At 44.7% G+C, this 23,052-nt stretch overlaps 1 protein-coding gene across 1 annotated transcript in view; it reads right to left on the bottom strand.

The window, feature by feature from the left end:
- Positions 1–20,299, bottom strand: part of CEP250 (centrosomal protein 250) — a 33,096-nt gene extending 12,797 nt beyond the window's left edge. Inside the window, exons 1-21 of the mRNA XM_042835498.1 lie at positions 20,189–20,299; positions 18,378–18,446; positions 17,703–17,785; positions 16,341–16,506; positions 15,614–15,720; positions 14,704–14,931; positions 14,092–14,188; positions 13,505–13,603; positions 12,356–12,517; positions 11,873–12,051; positions 11,462–11,644; positions 10,440–10,584; positions 10,008–10,154; positions 9,604–9,834; positions 7,868–8,061; positions 5,323–5,450; positions 4,984–5,153; positions 4,064–4,243; positions 2,834–2,968; positions 2,389–2,532; positions 1,661–1,962 (exon numbers count right to left, since the gene is read on the bottom strand). Of these exons, the coding sequence (XP_042691432.1) occupies positions 1,661–1,962; positions 2,389–2,532; positions 2,834–2,968; positions 4,064–4,243; positions 4,984–5,153; positions 5,323–5,450; positions 7,868–8,061; positions 9,604–9,834; positions 10,008–10,154; positions 10,440–10,584; positions 11,462–11,644; positions 11,873–12,051; positions 12,356–12,517; positions 13,505–13,603; positions 14,092–14,188; positions 14,704–14,931; positions 15,614–15,720; positions 16,341–16,506; positions 17,703–17,785; positions 18,378–18,446; positions 20,189–20,299 (3,260 nt within the window). The remainder of the gene's footprint in view (positions 1–1,660; positions 1,963–2,388; positions 2,533–2,833; positions 2,969–4,063; positions 4,244–4,983; positions 5,154–5,322; positions 5,451–7,867; positions 8,062–9,603; positions 9,835–10,007; positions 10,155–10,439; positions 10,585–11,461; positions 11,645–11,872; positions 12,052–12,355; positions 12,518–13,504; positions 13,604–14,091; positions 14,189–14,703; positions 14,932–15,613; positions 15,721–16,340; positions 16,507–17,702; positions 17,786–18,377; positions 18,447–20,188) is intronic.
- Positions 20,300–23,052: the final 2,753 nt, after the last annotated feature.

The raw sequence follows: 23,052 nt of genomic DNA, 5'->3' as shown, positions 1-23,052 counted from the left end.
ATCGAGCTGCTGACCAAAACCTTCTGGCTGCAACCATCTGACCAATTCTTTGTCCATTGAATAGCCAACTTTTCAAATCCATCTCTCTCCCATTTAGATATGGATGTGGTGCAGGACCATATCAAAGGCCTTGCAGAAGTCCAGCTAGATCGTACTGGTTGCTCTGCCTTTATCCACTGATGCTGTCATCCCATCGCAGAAGGCCACCAGATGGGTCAGGCACGACCTGCCCTTGGTGAAGCTGTTATGGCTACCTCAGATCACCTCTTCATCTTGAATCTGCCTCATCGTTTGCAGAAAAAAAATCTGTTCCATAGTCTTGCAGGCACAGAGGTGAGGCTTGCTGGCCTGTAATGGGTATCCTTAAAACAGTCAAGTCCCAGAAAAATCTACCAAAGCAAGAGACTGGCCATAGATGTCTCCATTTCCCCAGTCTTTCTAAATGAGCCATTAGTCATTAAAAGCTAATTTCACAGACAGGTAATAATGAAACAAGTAAGACGTAGGAGAATTAAAGGCTCAAAACACTGGACTATTAAGGTTGATGTTTATTCAATATATGATTTAAGTGGGGAACTTTCCTTATGTTCCCCAGACCAAAAGGGAACTCAGATCATTGGTTCAGCAAACAACTTGGTGGAAGCTAAGACTAGGACCATGGTGCAAATAGTGATACCATATAGCTTAGAAAGTCAAAATAAATGAAGATGATGGGCAAGAAGAAAATAAATTATTTTGACTAATGAGACTCAAAGAGATTTTGTCAATAAAGAGAAAATTTGTTTCCCCAACATGTACATCTCAGTAGGAACAGCAACTGACAGCAAAGTGATATCTGGGGAGTTTCATACGATTTGGCAGCACCACTATTAAGTTCAGTGAGGGCAAATAAAGGCAGAAGTGGTCATGGAAGTTTAGAGGAAACACACAGATCCTCATAAGATACAGAATCCCTCAGAGGAGAAGCAAGAGCTCACTGCCTCTTATTTCTCCTCTCTTCAATGAAAAGGTGCCTTGAAGACTGGCAAGACTTGATCATGTGAAATCTTCTTTGATGCAATGCTTGGACAGTCATTAACAGCAGTAACCATTAGGACTAGCAGGGCCCTTGCTTGAGTACCTCCAAATGCCTGGTAGGTTATTTTGAGAAATGAGGAAACAGATAGCAATGAAAAACATGCTTGATCCTTGTGCCTCTGAAGGCACACTCTGAAGGGAATCTGGCTTAGCTTGAAATTCTCATGGAAGATGTCTTCTTCCAGCCAAAAAGTATCAGAATGAAACGATCGTGAATGTTTAAAGAAATGTTTGAAGCGTATTGGACTCAAGGTGGAGCTGGTGGATCTATTTAGCCCATTATACTGCAGCCTACCCTGCTTCCTTAGAATGTTTTGTGTTTGAATCTCTGAAAGTTTAACAGTATTTATACGCTGACCTGATAGAAATACATTCTTTTAAGGAAAAGACTACTTCAGAAAAAAATGTAACTGAAAGATGAAAACAAAAGAGAACGAAACATGATCAAAAGAATGAAATGGTTCTGCATGGATAGTTCTGAACAGCATTTTAAGGAAATGGTATCACATCCACCTGCGTATGAAAAGATCTACAAGAGGGAATTCATTAAACAGAACAGAGAGCCTTGCAGGCTTTCAATTACCTGTCTCTTTCACTCTCTAGAGCCTTCAATGAAGCCTGAAATTCTGCGTTGTGACGTTCCACTTCTTCCCATCGACTCCTTTCCCCCTCTAAGGACTGCAGGCACACCTGCAGCTCTTTGTTCTGATGTTCCACCTCTTCCCATTGGCCCCTCTCCTCCTCCAAGACCTTCTGAAGGTGCACAACCTCCAATACCTTCTGCCTGGACAGCTCTTGTGCCTCACTCAGATCTTGCTGAGCTTTATGGCCAATCGCTTGATGGGACTCTTCGGAGGCTGCTAGCTGAGATGTCAGCTCCTCTACCTGCAGTAAAACATAACAGAGCAGCCAAAGACTACAGCTTGTCTCTGCGAACCATATCATCCACTACGAGGAAAGGGGAAAAACAGATTTAAATCTAATTCTATGTGAGTACCAGATTTGGCCAATTTGTCTGATAAATGTGGAGAGGGACACAATGTTCATCTCATGAAGCACCTTAAAAAAAAAACAAGGCTACCAGGTAAAGATCAGCAGAAATCCATTCTGATGATTACTGGCAAACAAACGAAAGGACTAGGCCATCTGTTCAGGGCAGCAACTGATGACCAGTAGGTCTCCTTCACACCAGCAGAGATGGACACTACAGTATGATGGCAGTCAGAGGAATTACTGCATTCTGTTCTGCAGCAGAAAGACAATTAGTGAAGGCATCACCTACTTGATGACTCAAGTATCATTTGCAGTCACCTGTTTCTGTAGATCTTCCCTCTGCTGAAGAAGGATATTCTTTTCCTCTCTGATGTTTTCAATTTCTTCTTTGTGCATATTCTCCACCATCTTGATCTTACAGTGAGCTTCCTGCAGCTCTGCTTGCAGTTTTTCTGTAGTGTTCTGTAACCAAAATGCAGAGCAAGTTGCTGGGACTTGCCACCAGCTCCGCACGTTTCCTTTTTCTACCTTAATCACATCCATTTGTCCATTTATCTCTCCTTTTCAAACCATCTCTATTTCTGTTGCAATCCATCCTTCCTTTTGCTTACCAGGCTCTGTGCTTTCAGTGCTCCAAGACTTGTGATCCATTTACCTCATTGTTGCCTTTCATCCTGTAACCTGGCTTTAGCAGCCCGTCTCTAAGCTTATGCTCAGTCACCAACTGCTTGAACTTTCTACCTTGCCTACTAGTCAGACTTACCTGCTCATACTCCTGCTGCTCTTTTACCTCCTGCCTGAGTTGCTCAAGCTGATGGCAGGCTGCTGTTAGTTCTCCCTGAGTTTGGAGTAGCATCTCTAATAAAGCTTTCTTCTCATTCTCCTTTTCCATCAAGATCTGCACAGAAATACAGAGAAGACAGGTCGAATCTCCACAGAAGAAATTTGCACGTCCTTCAGTGATTTGAAGGCTGATGGGCTCACACAGTCTCAGAGCAATATGATGCTCATCCCTTAGGTCACTATCTGTCCATGTGGTGGCACAGATTTCAAAGTCATATGGGTAGCATAAACATGGGCCATTTGGGACTGAACCCTCACCTGAATCACCTAATAAGAAAAAATCACCTAATAGGAAAATGCATGGCACTTTCCCAGTGGTGGTGATGGCATTTTCCTTGTCTTCCATTATGTCTTGTTTGTCTTTTAATGCATGCTTTTGCACACACTCAGCAGTAAAGAACATACAAGCCTACAGGAGAATGAAGAAAGTAGCTTCTTCAGAAAAATCATGTATTGTAAGTGGGGCTTGGTGAACATTCCAGTTTTGAGATGCATATTGTCACCTCTGAGAGCTGGTCCTATCATCCCGGTACTGGCAGACACAAATGGGGCTACTGCCATTCTAGGCAGTCTGCTTAAGAAGGAATCTGGGTAGAACACAGGAGGACTCTCAGTGCATGACAGGTTTGCTTTGGCACACAAGATCTAGGCACAAAACAGTTTACCAGCAAGTGACTTCTGAAAGAAAAACTTGAGAGGCCACCTGTTATATATACAGTGCTCAGAAATATTTCATTCCTACTGCCAAAGACAGTCCTGCATGCATTCCACTTTACACAATTCAAAGTAGAAAACACTTCAGGAAAACAGGGACATACAAGGCATGCCCTCACACCCTGATACCCAGCTAGCTCCCATAGTTCTGTCCTTTCTGTACATGTGGCTTCCTTCAGCTCACCACTGTGAGACATGATTATGGTGTTCATAATATCTGCAGGCCTTCAGTGGAGTTCCTGGCCTTCTTAACACTCTGTGTTAAAGGCATTATCCTTCATGGCACAGAGGACTCATGATTCCTAAGGCATCCCTTTTACAGAAGGGCATCCAGAAGGGCATCCAAGAGACATCTCTACCCAGACATGCAGTGCCAAGAGAACTGTAGGTAAGTGACACAGATGAGTAAAAACACAAATTCTGCTTTCATATTTACCTCTTGATTGGCACTTTCAACTCTAGTTCGCTCCTCTTCTTGTTGAGCTTGCATGGTAGCAACTTTCTCCTTCATATGAAACAGCTTCTTCTCATGCTGTCCTTCTGTCTCTGCTTTCTCCTTTTCCCAGAGCTCCAGCATCTCCTGTCGTTCTAAACGGCGCCCTTCCCGTTCACTTGCCTGATGAGTGAAGGAAAAGACCTCAAGATGAAATCTCATGTAACATGTGGAACATGTAAATCCTCACCCTTCCCACATAACTCCACTTGAACAGCACACTGTAGCTGCCTTGTGCCCTATCAAGGAACATAAAAGAGCAGGTCAGCAAGAAAAAGAAAAGATGTTAAGTTCTCCTCTCTGATGGCCACCTGCTCCCAATCATCTCCGGATTTATCTCTATTTCTATTTTCAGGATTCAACATCATTGTAATCACTGAAAAGATGCAGACTGACTGTAGGGTGAGAAAAAGGCCAGTATCCTGATGCCCTACTCACAAGGCAGACTGTGAATTGCACTATAGGAACAAGGAGCCTGTTTCACATGCTTTAAGTCCAAGAGTAACACCTCTGCCAATCACAAAATGATAGAAGCTGGCAGGAATGATGTGAGTCTACTTCATAGCAGACAGGAGTCTGGTGAGATCCTACCACTTCACTGTGGTTTTGGGTGGAGTTCACCCAACATTCTGTTCAATTTGTCTTAGGCCCACAACAAATCTGTGGCTGCATTTACCATCCCAACAAAATCATGTGGGCCCTCACACGCCTTCAAGCATGAGCCATTGGCTCTACTGCCTGGCCTAGCAGTGCGTGGCTTCTGACAGCTGATAATTACTGCCATTTCTCACACTCAGGCAACAATTATGCAAAAGCAATCCCACAGAGCTCGCTTAAAGAATTAAAAACACATTGTTTCCTACCAGGTCTTGTAGGAGTTTATTTATTTCCACTTCATGATCAGTTTGCTGAAGTTTCAGGGTATTGTTATGCTGCTGTTCCATCTGAATGAGCTGTTGTGCCATGTTTTCCCGTTCCTGCTTCATTAGAGATCTCTCTGTTTCCAGCTCACACTGAAGACACATCACCTCCCCTGCAAACATGGCAAAAGGAGAGAAAAGCAATGCCTATGGAAACTATTCTGAATTTGCTAGCCTTACACCATTTTAATTTCAGAGCAAAAGGGCTCTCTCTGCATTTTCTTCATCCCTCAGCATTGCACTGCAAATGCACACCAGATATGAAGTGCATCAGGCTCTCACCTTGTATCACTTCCTTAGCCTGAATGATTGTATGAAGTTGGATTTCAAGCTGACTCTTGGTGATCTCCAAGTGAGATGAGTGCTGCTGAGCCTCAAAAAGGCTGGATTCCAGGGTGTCCTTCACTGACCTACATGTCGTAAACATGGAAAGAAATGAGATTCTTGCTCCTGATCCACATCCATGGGAATTATTCCAGTGAGAACTGGTTCAGGATCCCAACATCTGAATGTGGAAAATGAGCTGTGTGGAATTAAAATAGGAATGTAGGCCCCTCCAGATTTTACTTACAACCTAGCATAATACAGAAAATACAGCCTAATTTGATCTCAATAGCCAAATATTAAGTTGCTTTTTGTAGCAAACAGGTAGCTGTGTTAAAAATCAAAAGCCTCATCCTCTGCTCACAGCTCTGATCTCACTGGCACTTCAGACTTGTTCTGTGGGATGAGGTAGAAGGGAGACAGAGCAAAAAAAAAGCATTTTCCTGGCTCACTAGTGACTGTTTATGCTGTTCATAGCATAGGCATATGCAGGTAATTTTCCAGACTCCCTATATTTAAAAGGGATACACCAGATGACAGAGTAACCTCTCATGCTTGTAGCTGCATTTTTAAGAATTCTAACAGCTGAAGCACCATCTGAAAGGAGAGATAAGAAATAATCCTTCAGTTCAAACTGCTAACAGTTCAAGAGAAATTTACTATTTTTCACTGAGTGTTACTAACTAAGCATTCAGTAGCCCAAACAGTTCATCATTCTTTAAGATGGAAGATGTGGTACTGCAGATACAAACTGCTACATACACAGACTTCAACAAGCTGCTATGAGTGACACGCAGGATTTTCGAATCAGAAGCTTCAGAGAAGTTACTTCTCTGCTCCAATACACTGTTCTGAGTGCCAGTATCTTACAATACACAGCACTGTTTCATTAGTACAGGGATGGAATTAAGATGATATCATTAAAGGTAAAGAGGCATGCTGTGGGTGACAAAGCAATAAACCCCAGCAAAGTAGCATTTGATTACTTCAATGTACAATAGAAAGTGTCTGATCATGCCAACATCCAGCAGTATAAATTCAATGTACTACACTTGAAAGATAAACAGAAGTCAGCCTCCAAAACAGGAAAGATAAGAGTCCAAAACTGGGACAGCAAAAGGCTTAAGAACATCATCCAGTGAGACTAACTGCTTATTCTTCTGGGGAATGCTTTTATCTATTGCCAAAGGTTCTTTATAACTAATGTATCTCTTCTTCTTTACTGATGCTGTCACTGAGGAAAAAAAGAAAAAAAAAGAACTGAACATCTTAATAAAGATGTTCAGTTAGAAAGGATCTACTGCAATCTCTCTGTTCTGGCAGAATAGACACATACAAACAGTGACTGTCCTCCATTCACCTGTGCACTGATAAAACATGGAAAACAACATCAGTGTTACTGCAGAGATCGAATTCAAAATCCTCCATATCGCACCCTGCAGCTTTGGCTGCACTCTCCTCTGGAAGTTGAACCAGCAATAAAAGCTGCAGACAAGCAGCACAGCCAATCTGACAAAACAATTCAGTTGGATTGAATAAGAGAAGCTGGAGATCAGAAGTAGCAGCTCTCAAGAATCAGCGTTGAAATAGCATTTGTCAGCCCTGATAACAACACACTCTGGAACAGCCAAGTGTAAAAGGCCAGGCATGTGACAATCTCTAAAATATCATTTGTGTAGCTGTAGTTCAGGAATCTTCTAAAAGCCACCAAGGAGGAAGGACAAACGTCTCAGTGTATTTCTTTGGCTAAACACAGGATTTGTCACACGACCTTAGCAGCCTGATACAGCACAAGGACAGAGCCTTGCTCCTTCCCTGCATAACGCCTCCATGATGGCCATCTCTGGAGGCCACGTGGTAAGGCACAGAGGACCCAATGGTGAACAAGAAATACCAAGGACTGCCAAGGATTCAAAATAAACTTCCCTGCTGCCCATGTAACTAAACCTAGGTCCTGCACACGGTTAACAGGAGTTAGATTAGAAGCATAACGCCCTCAAGATCTTCCACATAAGCCTTTAGCTTCACTCTAAATGCTGTTGTCCTACTCAGGATGTCAGTAGTCTTGAATGCTAAATATCTTTGTTGAAATGTGCAGAACAAGAAAAAAAGAGAGAGAAGTCTCAGGCTCTGCTAAACATCTGGATGCAAGCAAAGAAGGCATGGCAGAGTTATTTCCCAATGCAGAGCCAGGGTAGCAGATACGGAGGAATCAGATTGGCTTGCTTTAGACTTCATGCTAAAGTCTAAAGTGATGTGCAAGGGGGCACGAACGAGCCTAGGACTGTGTTAGCTTTAGCTGTCACAAAAATAACACACATCATGATACATTTTCTTCCTCCCCCCTCAAGATTTTGCTCAAGATTATTCAATTTTCAGTCTAAGGAAGGTAAAGCCATCTGGAAAGCGTACAGGATGCAATAAATCCTGGTGTAATGATTACCACCTTTGTAATTACAGACATTAAATAATGTCCTGTCTAGGGCCTCCTCCCTGCCTTTACCTGGCCTCTGCCAGCTGCTCTGAAAGGCCTTGTCTGTCCCGTTCCACAGCTGCCAGTCGCACCTCAAGGGCAGCCTTCTCATGCACCAGGAATTCCTTCTCTTTGGACACCCTGGCCACTGCATCCTCTTGGCGAGAGGACTGCTGGCGCAACCGCTCCAAACCACTGCTGGCTGACTCTTGCTGGCGGTAAACCTGAAAGCAGGATAAAATATATTTCTGGTCATTTCTCTGAATACGTGCTCAGAGCCAACCAGTGTCACTTCTGAATCAGTCAGAGGAGAAAGAATTCCTGCAGTGTGGGTTGAAAGCCTAAGAGCATCTGCTGTACACAGCACCAGCACTCCGTGCTGCCAAAAGGCACTGAGACTTGGAAGTGATACGTAGGGCCACACAGGGGTGGCTGAGACCAGACAGCTACCTGAGGACAAACATACAGACCCCAGACTATGTGTCTTCATGCAAAAATCCCACGTCTTCCAGAACTGCTACCTTGCAAACTAAACTCTCAGAATCCCTATCACGCTGTAAATGTTAAGCCTGAGCAAATAGAACTTTGCTGGATGAAGAGGACGAAACTAAAAATGGTTTCTCCTTAAAAAAAAAAAAAACAAACAAAAAAACAAAACAAAAAAAAAAAACACCAACAAAACAACTGAAAATCCCACAAAATCGCACTTAATTTAGTATGTATAGCAGCTGGATGCCACGAGGCAGGGAAGCACTGGTGAGTTTTGTCATCTAGCAATTTATGGGGCTGACACAGCTGAAGAGATTGTGTACAGAAATTCACTGCCATACTATTCATTTGGCTTACATTAAAATAAAGTTGCCTAATATACATTGCTGATAATGAAGCTTGGAGATTAACCATGATTTTTAAGCTATTTTCTACACTGTACCATCTCTGCTTTGTATTTGCCAACTAACTTACCTCATAGCTAAAGTCTATCTAATACACAACAGATCATGAGAAAACTAACATTTTCCTCTGTTATCCCCCACTACCCATGACTGCACATTACAAAACTGTCATTAAAATGACAGAAACCTCCCCAGTGATATGATTCTCCCAAGCTTTCTCTCCAGTATACCAAAAACAGTCAGTCCAGAGAAAACTATGAACAGAGAAACTTGTGTGTTCATCCACTTCTCATCTTCCTCAAACCCTAACAATACTCCAACAATTCAAAGTTACATTTATGTCTTAAGATATAATTTCAGCAGTACAAGCAAGATGCCAACCCCTTTCTTAGCAGTACAAGGCAGCAGACATTGACTTGCAGCTCCATCCTGCTCCCCAGGTTTGAACAAATTAAGTTCTGAAAGCGGTGGACTTCACGATAAAAAATATAAATGGAAGCGTGCAGCCCCTTCTTGCTTCAGAAAAAAATGAAGAGCTTCAATGTTTGCTTGTTTTGCCACCAGTAACAGTGGTAGCCTCACTCAGATGCCTGGACAACAACAGTTATATCCCTGGAGCTTATAAAAAAAACAGAAAAGGGACTAATGCAGACAAGTGGATCAAAATAATCTGTAGAAATGAAAGTGTAATTCTGAAGGATTGAAGTCCCTGCAAGCCATCAACCCCTTTCCAAAAGCAAGTAAACAGAGCCTTCTGACCTCCAGTACTACCAAGCACCTTGTTGATTAAAGAACTGCAGAACCAAGCAGACGCAGCTTTCTTGAGCCAAGCAGACAAATGCCCACCCAGAAGAACCAGACTGCTGACCTCACCTGGTTGAGTTTCTCCTGGGTTTCTGCCTTTTCCTCTGCCAGTACTCTCAGTTGCATCTGCAGCCCTTCCTGTTGCTCCTCCGCTTTCTTCAGCAGCTCCTCCAGGTGGGATTTCTCAGCACAAAGCTCTTCATTTGTTCTTTTATACAAGGTCACCTTCTCCTGTTCAGAGACCTTTGCCCTCTCCATCTCATTCACTTTATCTGACAGAAGTTCATTCTCTTGTTCCAGCTACAATCACAGATGCACAGAGAAAACAAAACACAGTTAAAGATTGTAGAAGATTTGGCTTGGACAGAAAAACGAGCATCTCCTTATTCAGCCATACTGTCTGAAGGCACAAAGTCTGAAAAGAATCGAGCAGCTGGAGGCGAACGCCTTGCATCGTTGGAAACTCTGCTCACCTGCAACACAAGCTTGTTCAGTTCCACTTTATCCAATGCAAGAGCTTCGTTAATACTGCTCATCTTTGCTGCGGCAACATGTAGATCAGCTATTTCAGAATTCAACTTATTCTGAGCCCCTGTCAATGCTGCTACTGATTTCTCTGCCTGAAGAGACAAAACAGCAACATGAGAACAAAGACAGGAATTGCTCTGACTCCAGGCAGCAACTCCAGATCTCCTTTGTGTCTCTGACATACTTGACACATCACCAGTTAGATCTTCCTAACAAGCACGTGGGGACTAACTCCACCACAGAGCCTGTGTGGATCACAGCATCATCCAACAAGGACAATGCTATTTTCTCTGAAACAGCACTTGCTGTGATCTTGCTGTAAGAACTCCATCTCCCTAACACTTCCCAAGTGTTACTTAGGAATAAGTTGTCCATACCTTTTCCAGTGCCACTGTAAGCTCATGTTTCTCTTGCTTCAGCAGATCCCTCTGAAGGTTTGATTCCTCCAGCTTCTCCCTTGTTGCTATCAATTCACTCTGTAACAACGAATGCTTTGCTTCAAGTGCAGCCAAGTCCTTCAGACTTGAGAGAAGGGGAAAGGCAACAGGTTTTTAACGCCAAAAACATTAATGTTTGCAAAACAAAGACTACATGCTGTACACTAAATATAGCAGTTTAAAGGATTTTCACTAACTTTTTATTTACCTGTAGAAAATGCTGGAATGTTTTAACTAAAGCTGTATTGCTCTTTGAAACATTCATCACTGAGAAAGCAGAACAAGCTTTCAAAAAAGTCACAGAACATTTCCCAAAAAGTTTGGATATTCTTAACCTAGCAGCTTCCTGTTGTTAGCTCTCCTTTTTGATACAGTGGATAAGACAGCAAAGCTGATCTTTGGGTAAAACATACTTCTCAAAATTGTTCTCACCTTCAGCAATTAAAGAGCTTGCAATCTATTTTGGGAGAAGATGCATATTAATTTCCAATCCAATAATCATAGGATCAATGATTCAGGTTGGAAGGGACCCCAGGAGCACGCCAGCCCAATCTTGAGCTCAAAGCAGGATCACTATGGGATCAGTCCAGATTGATTAAGGCTCTATCCTGATGCATCTTTCAAATTACCAAGGGTGGAATCTAAACAACATCTCTGAGTAATTTGTTCTACTGCATGATCATCATAATGGTTTGATTTCTTTCCTTAAATCCAGTCTGAATGATCTGTTTCAGTTGACGACTGTCATAAATACTCCGTTCAGGTCTGAAGTAATTTTTTAAAGGAATATAAAAAAAGACAAGGAGGCAGCTATGCTGATGCCAGTAGGTACCCAGCCCTGCCTATGTACTCCCTCACAGCTCTATGCTACAATGAATAGACAATATTTTTCCTTTGCAGTGTGTAGAGATCTAAGATCTAGCAGTGCTCACCCCTGCCCAGAGAAAGCTTTTAACACTCACAGCATCTCGTGGTCATGATGTGCTCTCTCCACTGCCAGCTGCTGCTCCACCTTTTCCCCTTGGGCAGAATCTTCCTTCAGCTGCAGCTCAGTGTTACTCCGACGCAGATGTGAGGCTTCTTGCTCACTGAACTCCAGCTTTTGCTGGAGCTCTCCCCTGGTTTTCTCGAGGTTTTCACAGTCACTGCAGAGATAAGGAAGAAGAAGGAGGTGATCTGCATACTCATTCATCCCATTTTCACCATTCTAGGATGGAGTTGTGGAAAGCAGAGTACGACGAGACAGTACAGCATGGAAAGCAGTGACAGGAGGCTGTTAATAGGGCGTAGGAGAATTCTTTGCCCATAATACCTCTGAAATCTTAGAGCTGAAAGTAGATCACCTTTAGAACATAGAAGGATGAAACACTTACTTCTTGAGTGCCTGTACCAGAGACTCGAGGTGCTGCTGGTGGCTGCTAGACATCTTGTTTTCCTCCTCCAATTGCTCAAGCCTTTGCTGCAGCTTCTCGCACTTCTCTTCCAGCTGTCTGTGCTGGTGCTGCAGAAAATTGATGGAGTCTTGCCTGGCAGAAAGCTCTTCTTTTAGGGCCTATAAGGATGGAGAGTGAAATAGCAGAAACAGGCAATAACGAGCAGGGAAGATGGCTTCAAATACAGTAGCTGGGAGGAGAAGCAAGCAGAGAGACATCTCACCTGAAAGCAAAAGCTGTGATGAGGGGAAGGAGATCAGGAGAGAAAAGCAGCAGAACACACTGTTGGTGAGACTGGCAAGGCCACACAGAGTAAGAGTGGGATGATAGCTAGAAAGAAACTGGTAAGCAAATGAAAAGGTCTGAAGCCAGGTGAGGCATTAGTGACTGTGGCCAGTGGTGAAGGCTATCAGGAATTCTCACCTGTGTTGCTCTTTGCCTCCTTGCCAGTGTTTCCTGAACCAACACAATGGCTTGCTCTGCATCAAGGGAGCTCAGACAAGAGAGGACGTTGCCAGACTCTGGACGCTGGGAACTGTCAGTATGGACAATGCTGACTGTGCTGTCACTGTCATCTAACACCACCTGAAAGCCCATATCAAGCTGTTATTCTTTGCTCATACTATTTTGTTTTCCTTCATCTATTTCTCCGTTTTCCCCCACTTCACCCTAGAGTTGTTAAAGACTTAATTCACTCATTCCTTCAGAGATTAAATAAGTTTTGTCCTGACCACAAGTACTGCAGGGACTTCTAAGCAGAGCTACTATAAACAAGAAGAGAAGAAACCAATATGAAGTGTATAGAAGCTGCTTGAATGCTTAGTTTCTTGAAGCTCTCAGGAATTATTTGGTTCTCTTTTGGCTTCTCAAAGCCACATATACAAGCACCAAATCAACACTGGAAACAGCAATGAAAAGAACCATTAACACTGCCCAGAGAAGAAGGCAGCTGATGAATACTGGAAAACAGTAATGAAATAGCTAATGTTTATAATTGCTCTGAGCAGAAGCAAAAAAGGAAAAAATGATTAAATAAGAACTGACTTTGTGTGAGGCAGTGTAAAAGATCTGATGATTAAACCTCCTGTACGGAGAGAAGATTTGGAGTAAGTTAAACCTACCACTAACCAGTTGGAACAGTTAAGATTCTGTGATGATAATGGTCAGTGAAGACAGAGTGAAGTAGCAAAGCTGGCAAATGCATTGATTGAGTCAGTGACCTTTCACAAAAATCTGAAGAACAACATGGTTATTGCTCACGGAGGGTTTGGGAAGCCTCCAAGCAACACTGGAGTAGAAATGTCAAGTAGCCAACTAAGAAAACACAGTTCGAGAGAGACCTTAACATGACAGTGAAGGCAAAGCTATTGAAACTCCTAGGAGCTCAGGTGAAGAGTCACAGGAGAGCTTACTGTGAAGTTGTAATAGGTTTCATGTCAGGAAAATGACATAAAAATTAAACGGCCAGGAGCAGTGCAAAACACGTGATTTTATTCCCTGTGCTTCTCTCTTTCCTTCATCAAGTACTTCAAAATCAAATCTGTAAGGATGTGAACTCAAAAATGTACTCACCTCAGTTATCTCTCTGATTAGCTTCTGAAGGGCAAGATTCTCTTCTTTGGCATTTTTAGTTAATGAAGCTTCGTATTCTACCTCTAGCCGACTTGCTTCCTGAGAATAGAATAAGGAAAGAGTGGAGAAGGAAGAGCTGCTCCCCTCCGAAGCATTTGCATCTTCATCACCACTGTCATGCTGACAAGCCCTAGAACTTCAAGTATATAACTTTCCTTACTATACAATTTCTTCTTTGCTAAAACTGAGAAAGAGCAGCAATTTGCTTTCACAGACAGTTAAGCTGTCAATTCCAAGTCATTTTGACCACTACAAACTTAAAGTCTGAAGCAAAATTACATGGATGGAAACCCCTTAAGACACCCAAAATGTCTACAGCTCTCCTGCCATTGCCTGCACCTGGATGGACCCCACACGTGCCAAACACACAACAGTTATCTTGGTGATGTTCCTGATTTTTCCCCATAGTTCACATCCTAACTATTCTTCCTCTTGAGGGAGCCACACCTCTCTATGCTAAGGCTAAAGAACAAATTACTCAAACCAAGCAGACACTGGGCCACTTTGCAGATAAAGGTAAAACATACTAGCATCTCCAAAGTGTCGTTAAGTGTTTTCACGGTCTTCTCTTTCTCCTCATTTTGCTTCTGAGACTGTACAAGCAAGGCTGAGAGCTCCATCACCCTGAGAAGAAAAGGTCCACATGCCATTCCAAAAGCATCGCACACCACATGTTAAAAAAAGATAAGCAGCTCCCAAAAGCACAGCAGAAAAGGTTCAGCCCAGAAAACACAGCAAAGACAGCCTTGATCTCTACATGCTAACATGCTGTGCATTGCAGAAAGGCACTGCTCGGCCCAAAGGACTCTGCACTCAGTCTTCCAAGGAAACATCAGTACAGAGGTGCCATATTGTTTACAACAATCCTGTGCAAACTCCTCCCATATGCTTGAGCACAGCCCTGGACAGCAAAAAAGCTTTATACTACTCTGAATTTCTCAGTAAGAATCAGTAAAAGCAATTACATTACAATATACAATCTTTCTTCCTGTCTTCCTCCTCAGAAGAGCTTCCACCAGAACTTTTACACTGGGCATAAACGAGGTCATGCGAATATGTAACAAACAGGTGTGTTCTGAGCATGGATCAGCACTCACAAAAGACGTCAGGAACAAAAATAAAGTCTCAGGTATATTAACCTATCTTGAAGCTCTTTCTTCTCCTGGTCCCCATTGACTTGAGAGCACATCACTTCCAAAGCCTTCTGGTTTATTTCCCTTTCCACTTGTTGCTGTGCTTGATCCTTTGGGACGGGCCTACCCAAAGTGACAGACTCCCAGCGCTGTAGGCCAGAGTTCAGACGGAAGCAGCTCACAAGTATGGATCCAGAGAGTCTCATTTGCTCTGCCTTCAGCTCTGACAAATCTCTGAGGAAGAATAAACTAATGTTCACAGTGTAATTTTTAGCAGCCAGAACACTTTTCAAGTACAAAATCAGGCAACAGACTGTACCTTTGTTAGGGACAAATCATATGCTAATCTCAGAAGGTCAGATGAATATCTATAGAGCTATGGAATTTTTGTTTATTTGTTTATTTTGTTAATTTGTGTTTATTTTCTCCTCAGAATAAATGCATACCATAGTAGGAAGGCTTCAAGAACTTCTAATCACTCTTATAAATTGCTGCTCTTGTAGCATCTTATTAAAAACACTGTAATTATCATTAATACATATAAGAAACTTCACTAAGATCCACAGATCCTATAACTAGAATCTCATCATTAAGTGACCATCACCAACTGGGCTGCTAAGAGGCATATGAAAATATGCCCATAATAAATGCTTCAGGAAGGTACTATAAGAATAATCCTTGAAACACAGAATCACAGGTGTTAGAAGAGACCTCAAGAGATCCTCAAATCCAACAGCCCTGGTCACACAGGTGGCAACAGGTCCAAAGCACGCTTCATGGAATTACTTTAAGTTATCAAAGGAGAAACTGTATTATTAGCTGTAACTGAAGGAAGATCAAAGTACAAAAAGCAGGTGTGAACAGAAGAGAAGCTACATTGTGCTCTCCAGGATATCTGTTCTTAATTTCTCCTCACCTGTCAGTGGCAGTCTTCATTTCCAGGAAATGACGGCGGAAGGTCAGCACCTGCCGCCAGAGGCTCAGAAGACGGTTATGTTCACCCCTTAAGTAGCTGTCATGAAACTAAACACACAAAGACAAAAAGGAACAGCAACTCAGCCTTCCCTGTCACTGCACAATCTTTCTAGATCTGAGTGTACAGCCATCATCATTAGAACACATTTAATAACTCCCACAGAAGCATCAAGGACTGAAAAGGCAAACATCCTCAGTAAACTTGCTAGCTGAATTCAAAGATGTTCCCACCTCTCCTGATGCAGTGGCTATCAACAAAGCACACTGATCAGGATTCCTTATCTTGTTCTGCAGAGATATCTAACATTCTTGGTAAAGGAAGAACAAAAACTCCTTCATTTGCTTGCCAAAGGCTGCTGTTAAGGGATGCTTGTCTTGACCCTCTTTTGAACCCAAAAACATACAGACCTCTCTGTTCTTCACAGCTGAGATTTCAGAAGTGTAAAATAAATACACAAATGAAAAGAAGAGTCCATGTGTGACTGGCCTACAGTGTACAGCAACAGCAAGTCCTTGCCTTTAAGGCCGCAGCATCATTGCAGCCGGCGGGTATCTTCCACCACCACCTCTGCTGACAGCCCTCCATCCCACAGTTGCATTCTGCTAACCACAACCATATTCTCATTTGAGTCTGGCACTACATTGGCATTCCTACAGCCTATCCTTACCTCACGCTCACTGCGCCATTCACTCTCCTTCAAATCCAGCTCCTCTCGGGCCCTCATCCAATCTGCTGTCAGTTTTCCAACATCTTCTTTAAGGGCTAAATTCACCTCATTTGCTTTATCTAGGTGTTCCCGCAGGAGGGTGTTCACTTTTGCCAGGTTCTCACACCTTGGAAAGGGAGAAATAGCAATGAGCTGACTGAATGACTACTACAGGTAGCACACCTGCGCTTTTCCAGTTCCATAAACAATGATTTTCTTTTCAAGGAAACAGTATCAGTGCTTTCTAGGAATAACAAAGATGTCTCTGCTATGGCAAACCCATTTGTTTTTTCTTGCATTAAGCCCTCATTTCCATTTACAGTGTCAGTCTCCCTTTCCTCACAGGTTAAGCTCTTCCCTTCCCTATGCTCCGGCTGGTCACATGTCATGACAACGAAGTGGACAAGATCCTGCTGAATGCACCACTGTCCTGACTGCCTTCATACCACCACTGTTATCTCTGCTTCCACATCCTTTCCCTTGCAATACTGTTCCTACTTTTGGCCACTTCTTTTTAAGCCTCTCTCTGTTCTTGCCCAATACAGTAGGGCCTGCAGTAAAAACTCCACTTTGTTGATCCAGCAAACTGCATGCCACAAAACCAAGGCCATACACATGTGCGAAACAGCTTTAAACGAAGCTCTGGACTAAAAATTGAACTTTAATTCAGTTCAGTGAGTTCAGTGCAGTGTATCCGCAGCCCTCAAGAAGGCTTTAAACCGTGCTCATTGTAAGGAGCATAAAGCACTGCAGGCCAATTACTGTGGGGCCACAGCTTAGTGTCTCCCTCAGGAAATTTTTCATGAACAAAATTGGAAGAACAACTGTCCAGTGAACAAGCATAGAGCTCAGTTTTTGGACAAAAGTAGGAGTTGTGCTTCCTCCACCTTACTCTGCAACTTAGGCAACACAGCACACACATATTTTATACCACACACAATTTATCTCTGTGACTGAAGGAGAAAGAGAAGCATATGATAGAAGATTTCTGTGGTGCCAAATGCTTGTCAGATAAAACAAAACTCCAAACTAAATAGGAAAACACCTGCTCTATGAAATCTGTAGGATGTTATGGTTTGATTCCCAATACAAAGCAGAGCATATCTCATCTACGGAATCATAGAAAAATTTAGGGTGGAGAGGGACCTTTGGAGGTCATACAACCAACCCTCACTCCAAAGATACAGACTGTGGACCTTTCTCCTTTCAAAACAGACTGTCCAGCTGCTTCCCTTGAGAAGATGAGGTAGGACTTAAGAGGTTTTATCTCACTTCCACAAGGATCCAGGACGCCAAGAATGAGGTACTGCTCTTTCCTTTTACCTTTGCTGCTCTTCTTCTAACCGGAGGAGAGCTTTCTCCAGGGCACGGTGTTCAGTGGTTTCCCATCTATCTGAAAGGGATCCCTTAAGAAAGGAAAGGTTTAATCAAATTCTTGTGTTCCCTTCACTGCTGTTATCATCCACTGCTTTCCCCTTCATTTGTTTGGTATCTTAGGAGCTCATGACTTCTTCCAGGCATCACGACTACAGGGAGGAAGGGAAGCGTAGAGTACCACCCCATGTCAGTAGCTCTCCTCAGTTTCCCACTCTCACAGCTGGGTATCTTCAGCTCACAACCAAGAGTGCTCACTTAGACTTGAAGCTTGGGAATACATCCTCCCCTACTCTTTGTTTCCTGGGTTTACATTGCCTTCTAAGATGCTGTATTTCAATCCTTATTCAGACAGCCATCATGTAAGAAGCAGTATAGCCCTCTCCTGAGAGCCAGCGTAAGCATTACTCCAGCAACAAAACACTCCTTCATAGAGTTAACATTCTTCTTGATAAGGTTTTCTGGTCTGGCATTTCCAGGACTAAAGGCTGCTCTATGAATGGCTACTGGACAAAATACTGAAAGGCAAAATACTGAAGTACTTCTTTGAACCTTCACATCAGGAAAACAAGGTTTTTATTGCTTTGAGGGAGCCTTTAATCTGAGTTAACAAATGCCACATACCTGCACACTCACCCCTCCTGCTTCAAGTCGCTGCTCCAGCTCACGACACCAGCTCCGATACTGCAGCAGCTGAGATGGAAACAGAATTAGGATGAGGGAAATAAAGCTTCTAACAGACTCCACTCCTCCTGCGTTAGCCTTTCTCCAAGCCTTTACAGAGGGAGCCCAGCACTTTTCACAGCACTACTGACATGGAAAGAAGTCATTATCATACATGGAAGCTTCACTTTATCTAATACTAAAGAAAGTCAGAAAGGGTTTATGTTATGCATAGTGCTAACTGCTCATCCTGAGACAGTGATGACATGCAGAACGATGAGACAGACACAGATGCCATGCCAGGCCAACTGTATCTGTCAGACTGAAGATTACCCCATTCAAATCTCAGCAAACCATATTAAATCCAGGAAGTGGGCCAACACCAAAATTCAATGACAAATCCTTCTTAAATCATGTTTCATTACGAGCCTGGAAAAGAAAACTTACCAAGTGGTTCAGTATGCCTCAGTAACAGTAAGCTTACTGTGAATCACAGAATCGTTTGAGTTGGAAGGGATCTTTAAAGGTCATCTCATCAAACCCCCCCGCATTGAACGGGGACACCCGCTGCTAGGTCAGGCTGTCAGAGCCCCAGCCAGCCTGACTTCAAATATATCCAAGGAGGGGGCAACCATCACATCTCTGAGCAACCTGTTCCAGTGCCTCACCACTCTAACTGCAAAAAACTTCTTCCTTACATCAGCCTAAATCTCCCCTCTTTTCTTTTGAAACCATTTCCCCTTGTCCTATCACATCAGACCCTGTTAAAGAGTCTGTCCCCTTCTTCCTTACGGCCCCTTTGAATACTAAAAGTTCTCCCCAGAGCCTTCTCCTCTCCAGGCTGCTCAGCCCCAGCTCTCAGCCTGCCCTTGTAGGGGGGTGTTCCGTCCCTCAGATCATTGCTGTGGCCTTCCTCTGGACGCCTACCAACAGGTCTATGTCTCTGCTGTGCTGAGGTCCACGTGTGGACGCAGTGCTCCAGGTGGGGTCTCGCAGTGCAGCACAGAGGAGTAGGATCCCCTCCCTCGCCCCACTGTTTTGGATGCACCCAGGATCTGACTGGCTTTCTGAGCAGTGAGGGCACACCGTTGGCCTCACATCCAGCTTGCCATCAATTAATACTCCTTGTAGCACCAGTATCCTACTCAGGAAAATCAACAAGAAAACACAGTTTCTTGCAACGCAGCCAAGTAAGACGCAAACAGTAAAAACAAAAGGGAGGGAAAAGCTCCGATATGGTGAGAATGCCTGAACGGGAGGGACTCGGGGCAGACAGGTCTGTGCACAGCTGCTGGCCGGGCACAAGCAGCAGTGCTTCGGGAATACCAAAATAAGTGGAAAATCAGCTGGCAGAGCCCGAAGGGAACGGAGCTCCGCACGGCCTGCAGGAGGAGACGTGCCTTTAGCGTCTCTCTGCTCTCGCACCTGCCCTGCACAGACACTTCCAGCAGCGTTAATTAACGCCCGCTCAGCGCGCGAGCAGTTCCCCATTCGGAAAAAAAGCCACGCTGCCTCCCGCGCTCAAACGGGACAAGAGTTTCCGCTACGCGCCCCGAACGGCGACTTCCAACGGGCAAAAACTCCCCCGGCCCGCCGCGCAGCCCTTACTCCCCGCACGGCGCTCGGGCCCCGCGCCGCCCGCACAGCTTTTCCCCTTCCGGCCGCGCCCGGACCGACGCGGGGCGCTGCGGGCAGCGGGAGGGGCCGGGCCGCTCCCCGGGCCTCGCTCCGGGCCCCGCGCCCGGCCGCGCCTCCTCCCGCCCTCCCCTCACCTTCTCCCGCAGCTTCCGCACCAGCACCGCTCGCTGCTGCTGCGCCTCCTCCTCTCCGTGCGGCCGCCGCCGCTGGCAGGCCCGGCCCCGCGCCGCCTCCCTCGCCGCCATGCCCCGCGCCCGGCCCCGCCCCGCCCGCCGAGCTCCGCAGCGCGGCGATAGGCCGGCCGTTGGGCGGCGGGAAGGACGCCGTGCCGCGACGGGGCTGCTTCTGCCGCTGCCGGGTGCTCGATGCGTGTGGCTCCATGCTGTGCCGCGGCTGCCTGGGGGCTGTGTAAGTTGGCGGTATCCGAATAATTTACCAGGACGCTCTGAGCTCTCTGATAAAGCAGATTTTATTCGCAATTGCAATGGCGGGACTCCTGCAGGCAGGAGCGCACATAGGAAACAGCGTTGCATCTTTCATCCTCTACTGCCCGACCCTTACCTCTTGCTCCCCTGGTTGCTGAGTACTGCAGCTTCACACTCTTTCGCGACGCCTCACAAACACCAAGTAAACACAAATCCTTACCACCCGAGCACAAATGCCTTAATTGGTTCATTGCCTTCTAACAATTGCTTTCTTCACAAATATCTGGTTCTAACTTTCGGATGTCTGCTTTACAACATAAACAGAACCCCTTAATTGTTTAATTACCCCTCGCGTTTGTGCCCTTTACACCGGCTCATTGTCCTTGCACAGAGATAAGCTCGGGAGGAGGATAGAGGGAGCATCTTGGAGCCTGCCTACGGTGTCCTCACATTCCCACAGAGTGGGACAGCTCTGCTTTGTGACTCCTGGAAAGTTTGTTAAATGCATTTCACTTCTGCTGACCTAATGAACAGCCTTACATTATGTTTCCTAGTTCAGAATACTACACCCACATCGTTTAGAACATTTGAAGTCCATTGCAGCTTTGTGAGAAAGAATTTGTCACTTAATTCGGTAACTATGTTTCTAAAATATGTTACTAATATGTACATGGTATTTTTACTTTTCACATCAGCTATTTCTAAGGATATGCTACAGCTTACTTCTTTAGATCAATTTCCCTTTTCAGTATTCAATGCGGAAACAACACTTTCACTTTCCACATGGGGAAACTGAATATGAGCTGAATGTAAGGAAGGTGGATTCGGCTCTACGACGTGTGAAATATAAGAGATGCGGATTTAGCTCTGTGAACACAGGGAAAATCGCTGGAAATCAAGATAAAGCCAGAAATGCTCTGAAGTGGGCCAGGAGTCTGCTGGTGCCGTGCCCAGAGAGTCACATAATAACACCCTGAGCTGGAAACCACCCACACGACCACTGAGGCCAACCCGGCCCCACACAGCAGCACCCCAACCCAAACCTGCGGCCGAGAGCGGTGTCCTCCAGCAGCTCAGGCCGTGCCCGCTGCCCCGGCAGCCTGTGCCATGCCCACCCTCTGGCCTTTCCCTGATATCCAACCTGAAGGACAGGAGCAGCTCGAAGGCACTGAACGCCTGCTCTGCACAAAGCGGTTGGGGTTCACTTACAGCTGTGCTATATCGCTGTCAAATGAGACAAAGGTAGAAAAGAACAACAGTTTTTTGACCCTGCAGCTGCATGAGTTTGACTGACAAAAGCGATCCCTTCGGTACTCAGTGGTGGAGCCAGCCACGTGGATCATCAAATGCTGTCTCAGCTCTTATGGCTTTCTGAACTGAAATGCCGATCCATAGGAGTGCAGAGCTCTGGCAGCACTCGCATCACAGCACCCATGTTGGTGACATGCAGGAGCCCGAGGGGCCGTGCCTCCAGAAACAGCTATTTGGCCAGAAGAAGCATCTGGATTAAATTACACAGGGGACAGGAATAACGGGTAACACGTTCTGAGAGCTGAAGCAGTCCTCAGGGCTTTGCTCAGAGGAACTCACAGTAGCTCACTGCTGAGGTTCCAGCAGAGCTGCTCAATGTCTCCAGCTTCACACTCCTCCTGTTCACCATGTCCTGAATGTGGGACGTGGTAGTGGCAGCTCTGGGTGCTCCTGCACTCCCGTGAGAAGGAGGCAGGCAGAGGCTGAGAGGTATCTACGCACACTGGTCAGCCTGTCCCCAGCAAGGAAAGCAGCCACTGCGTGCAGCCTGTCCGCTGTCCTGATGTCTGCTGTGGAACTGCGTTCTGTGCCCTTGCTACCAAAGCACTACTGCCCTATCTAGGCTCCCATGGGATGCAATTCCTGCTGGTCCATCTTTTTTCCTCCTGTGCTGTTTAAGGTGAAATCCTTGCACAGGCCTCCTGTCATTCTTTCTAGTTCCTGATCTCTGTGAAGATGTCGCAGCACAATTTTCTAAAAGAATCATATTTTCTTAGAATGGCTGAAAGTGACCTTAAAGATCACTGCATTCATTCTTGTTGTGACTGGCAGTATCTGTTGGGTGTTTAATAAAACCCTTAAACTGAGAGACATGTTCATCTCAGTTATGTAAACACTGTGTGAACATTTGATTGATTCTGCTTTTAGTCTGATTTACCAGGAGACAAGGCCTCTGTAGTCCCATTGTCTCACCTTCTGCTCTTTCCTGTTCATCTCCCAAATAATTCTGTATCTGCGAATCTCAACAAAGTTTGATGGAACAATAGAGATCTTTAAGATACAAAGTTCTTACTGGTGCTGGAAGCTAGATACACCAAAAGTAATGCCTCCTATCTACCTCCATACCAACTACAACAGATACCACAGATAGCACTGTTTGGCAGAGCAGATTCTCAGCTTGCAAAATGCTGTTTTTCAACATAGTCACCACCATTAGCTCTGCATTTTCACCAGCAATGAACAAGAGCCTGCATGCTGCACTCGTAGAAGTCTGCACCAGCTCTGGGGATCCATGGCCGCCGTCACCACTGCTGAAATGCATC

This window comes from Centrocercus urophasianus, unplaced genomic scaffold (assembly GCF_019232065.1).
Source record: "Centrocercus urophasianus isolate 14NV4802_14NV808 unplaced genomic scaffold, USGS_Curo_1.0 seq_53, whole genome shotgun sequence".
NCBI lineage: Eukaryota > Metazoa > Chordata > Aves > Galliformes > Phasianidae > Centrocercus > Centrocercus urophasianus.
Note: the sequence above shows the minus strand (reverse complement) of the source record. Positions and strands in the feature narration are given on the sequence as shown.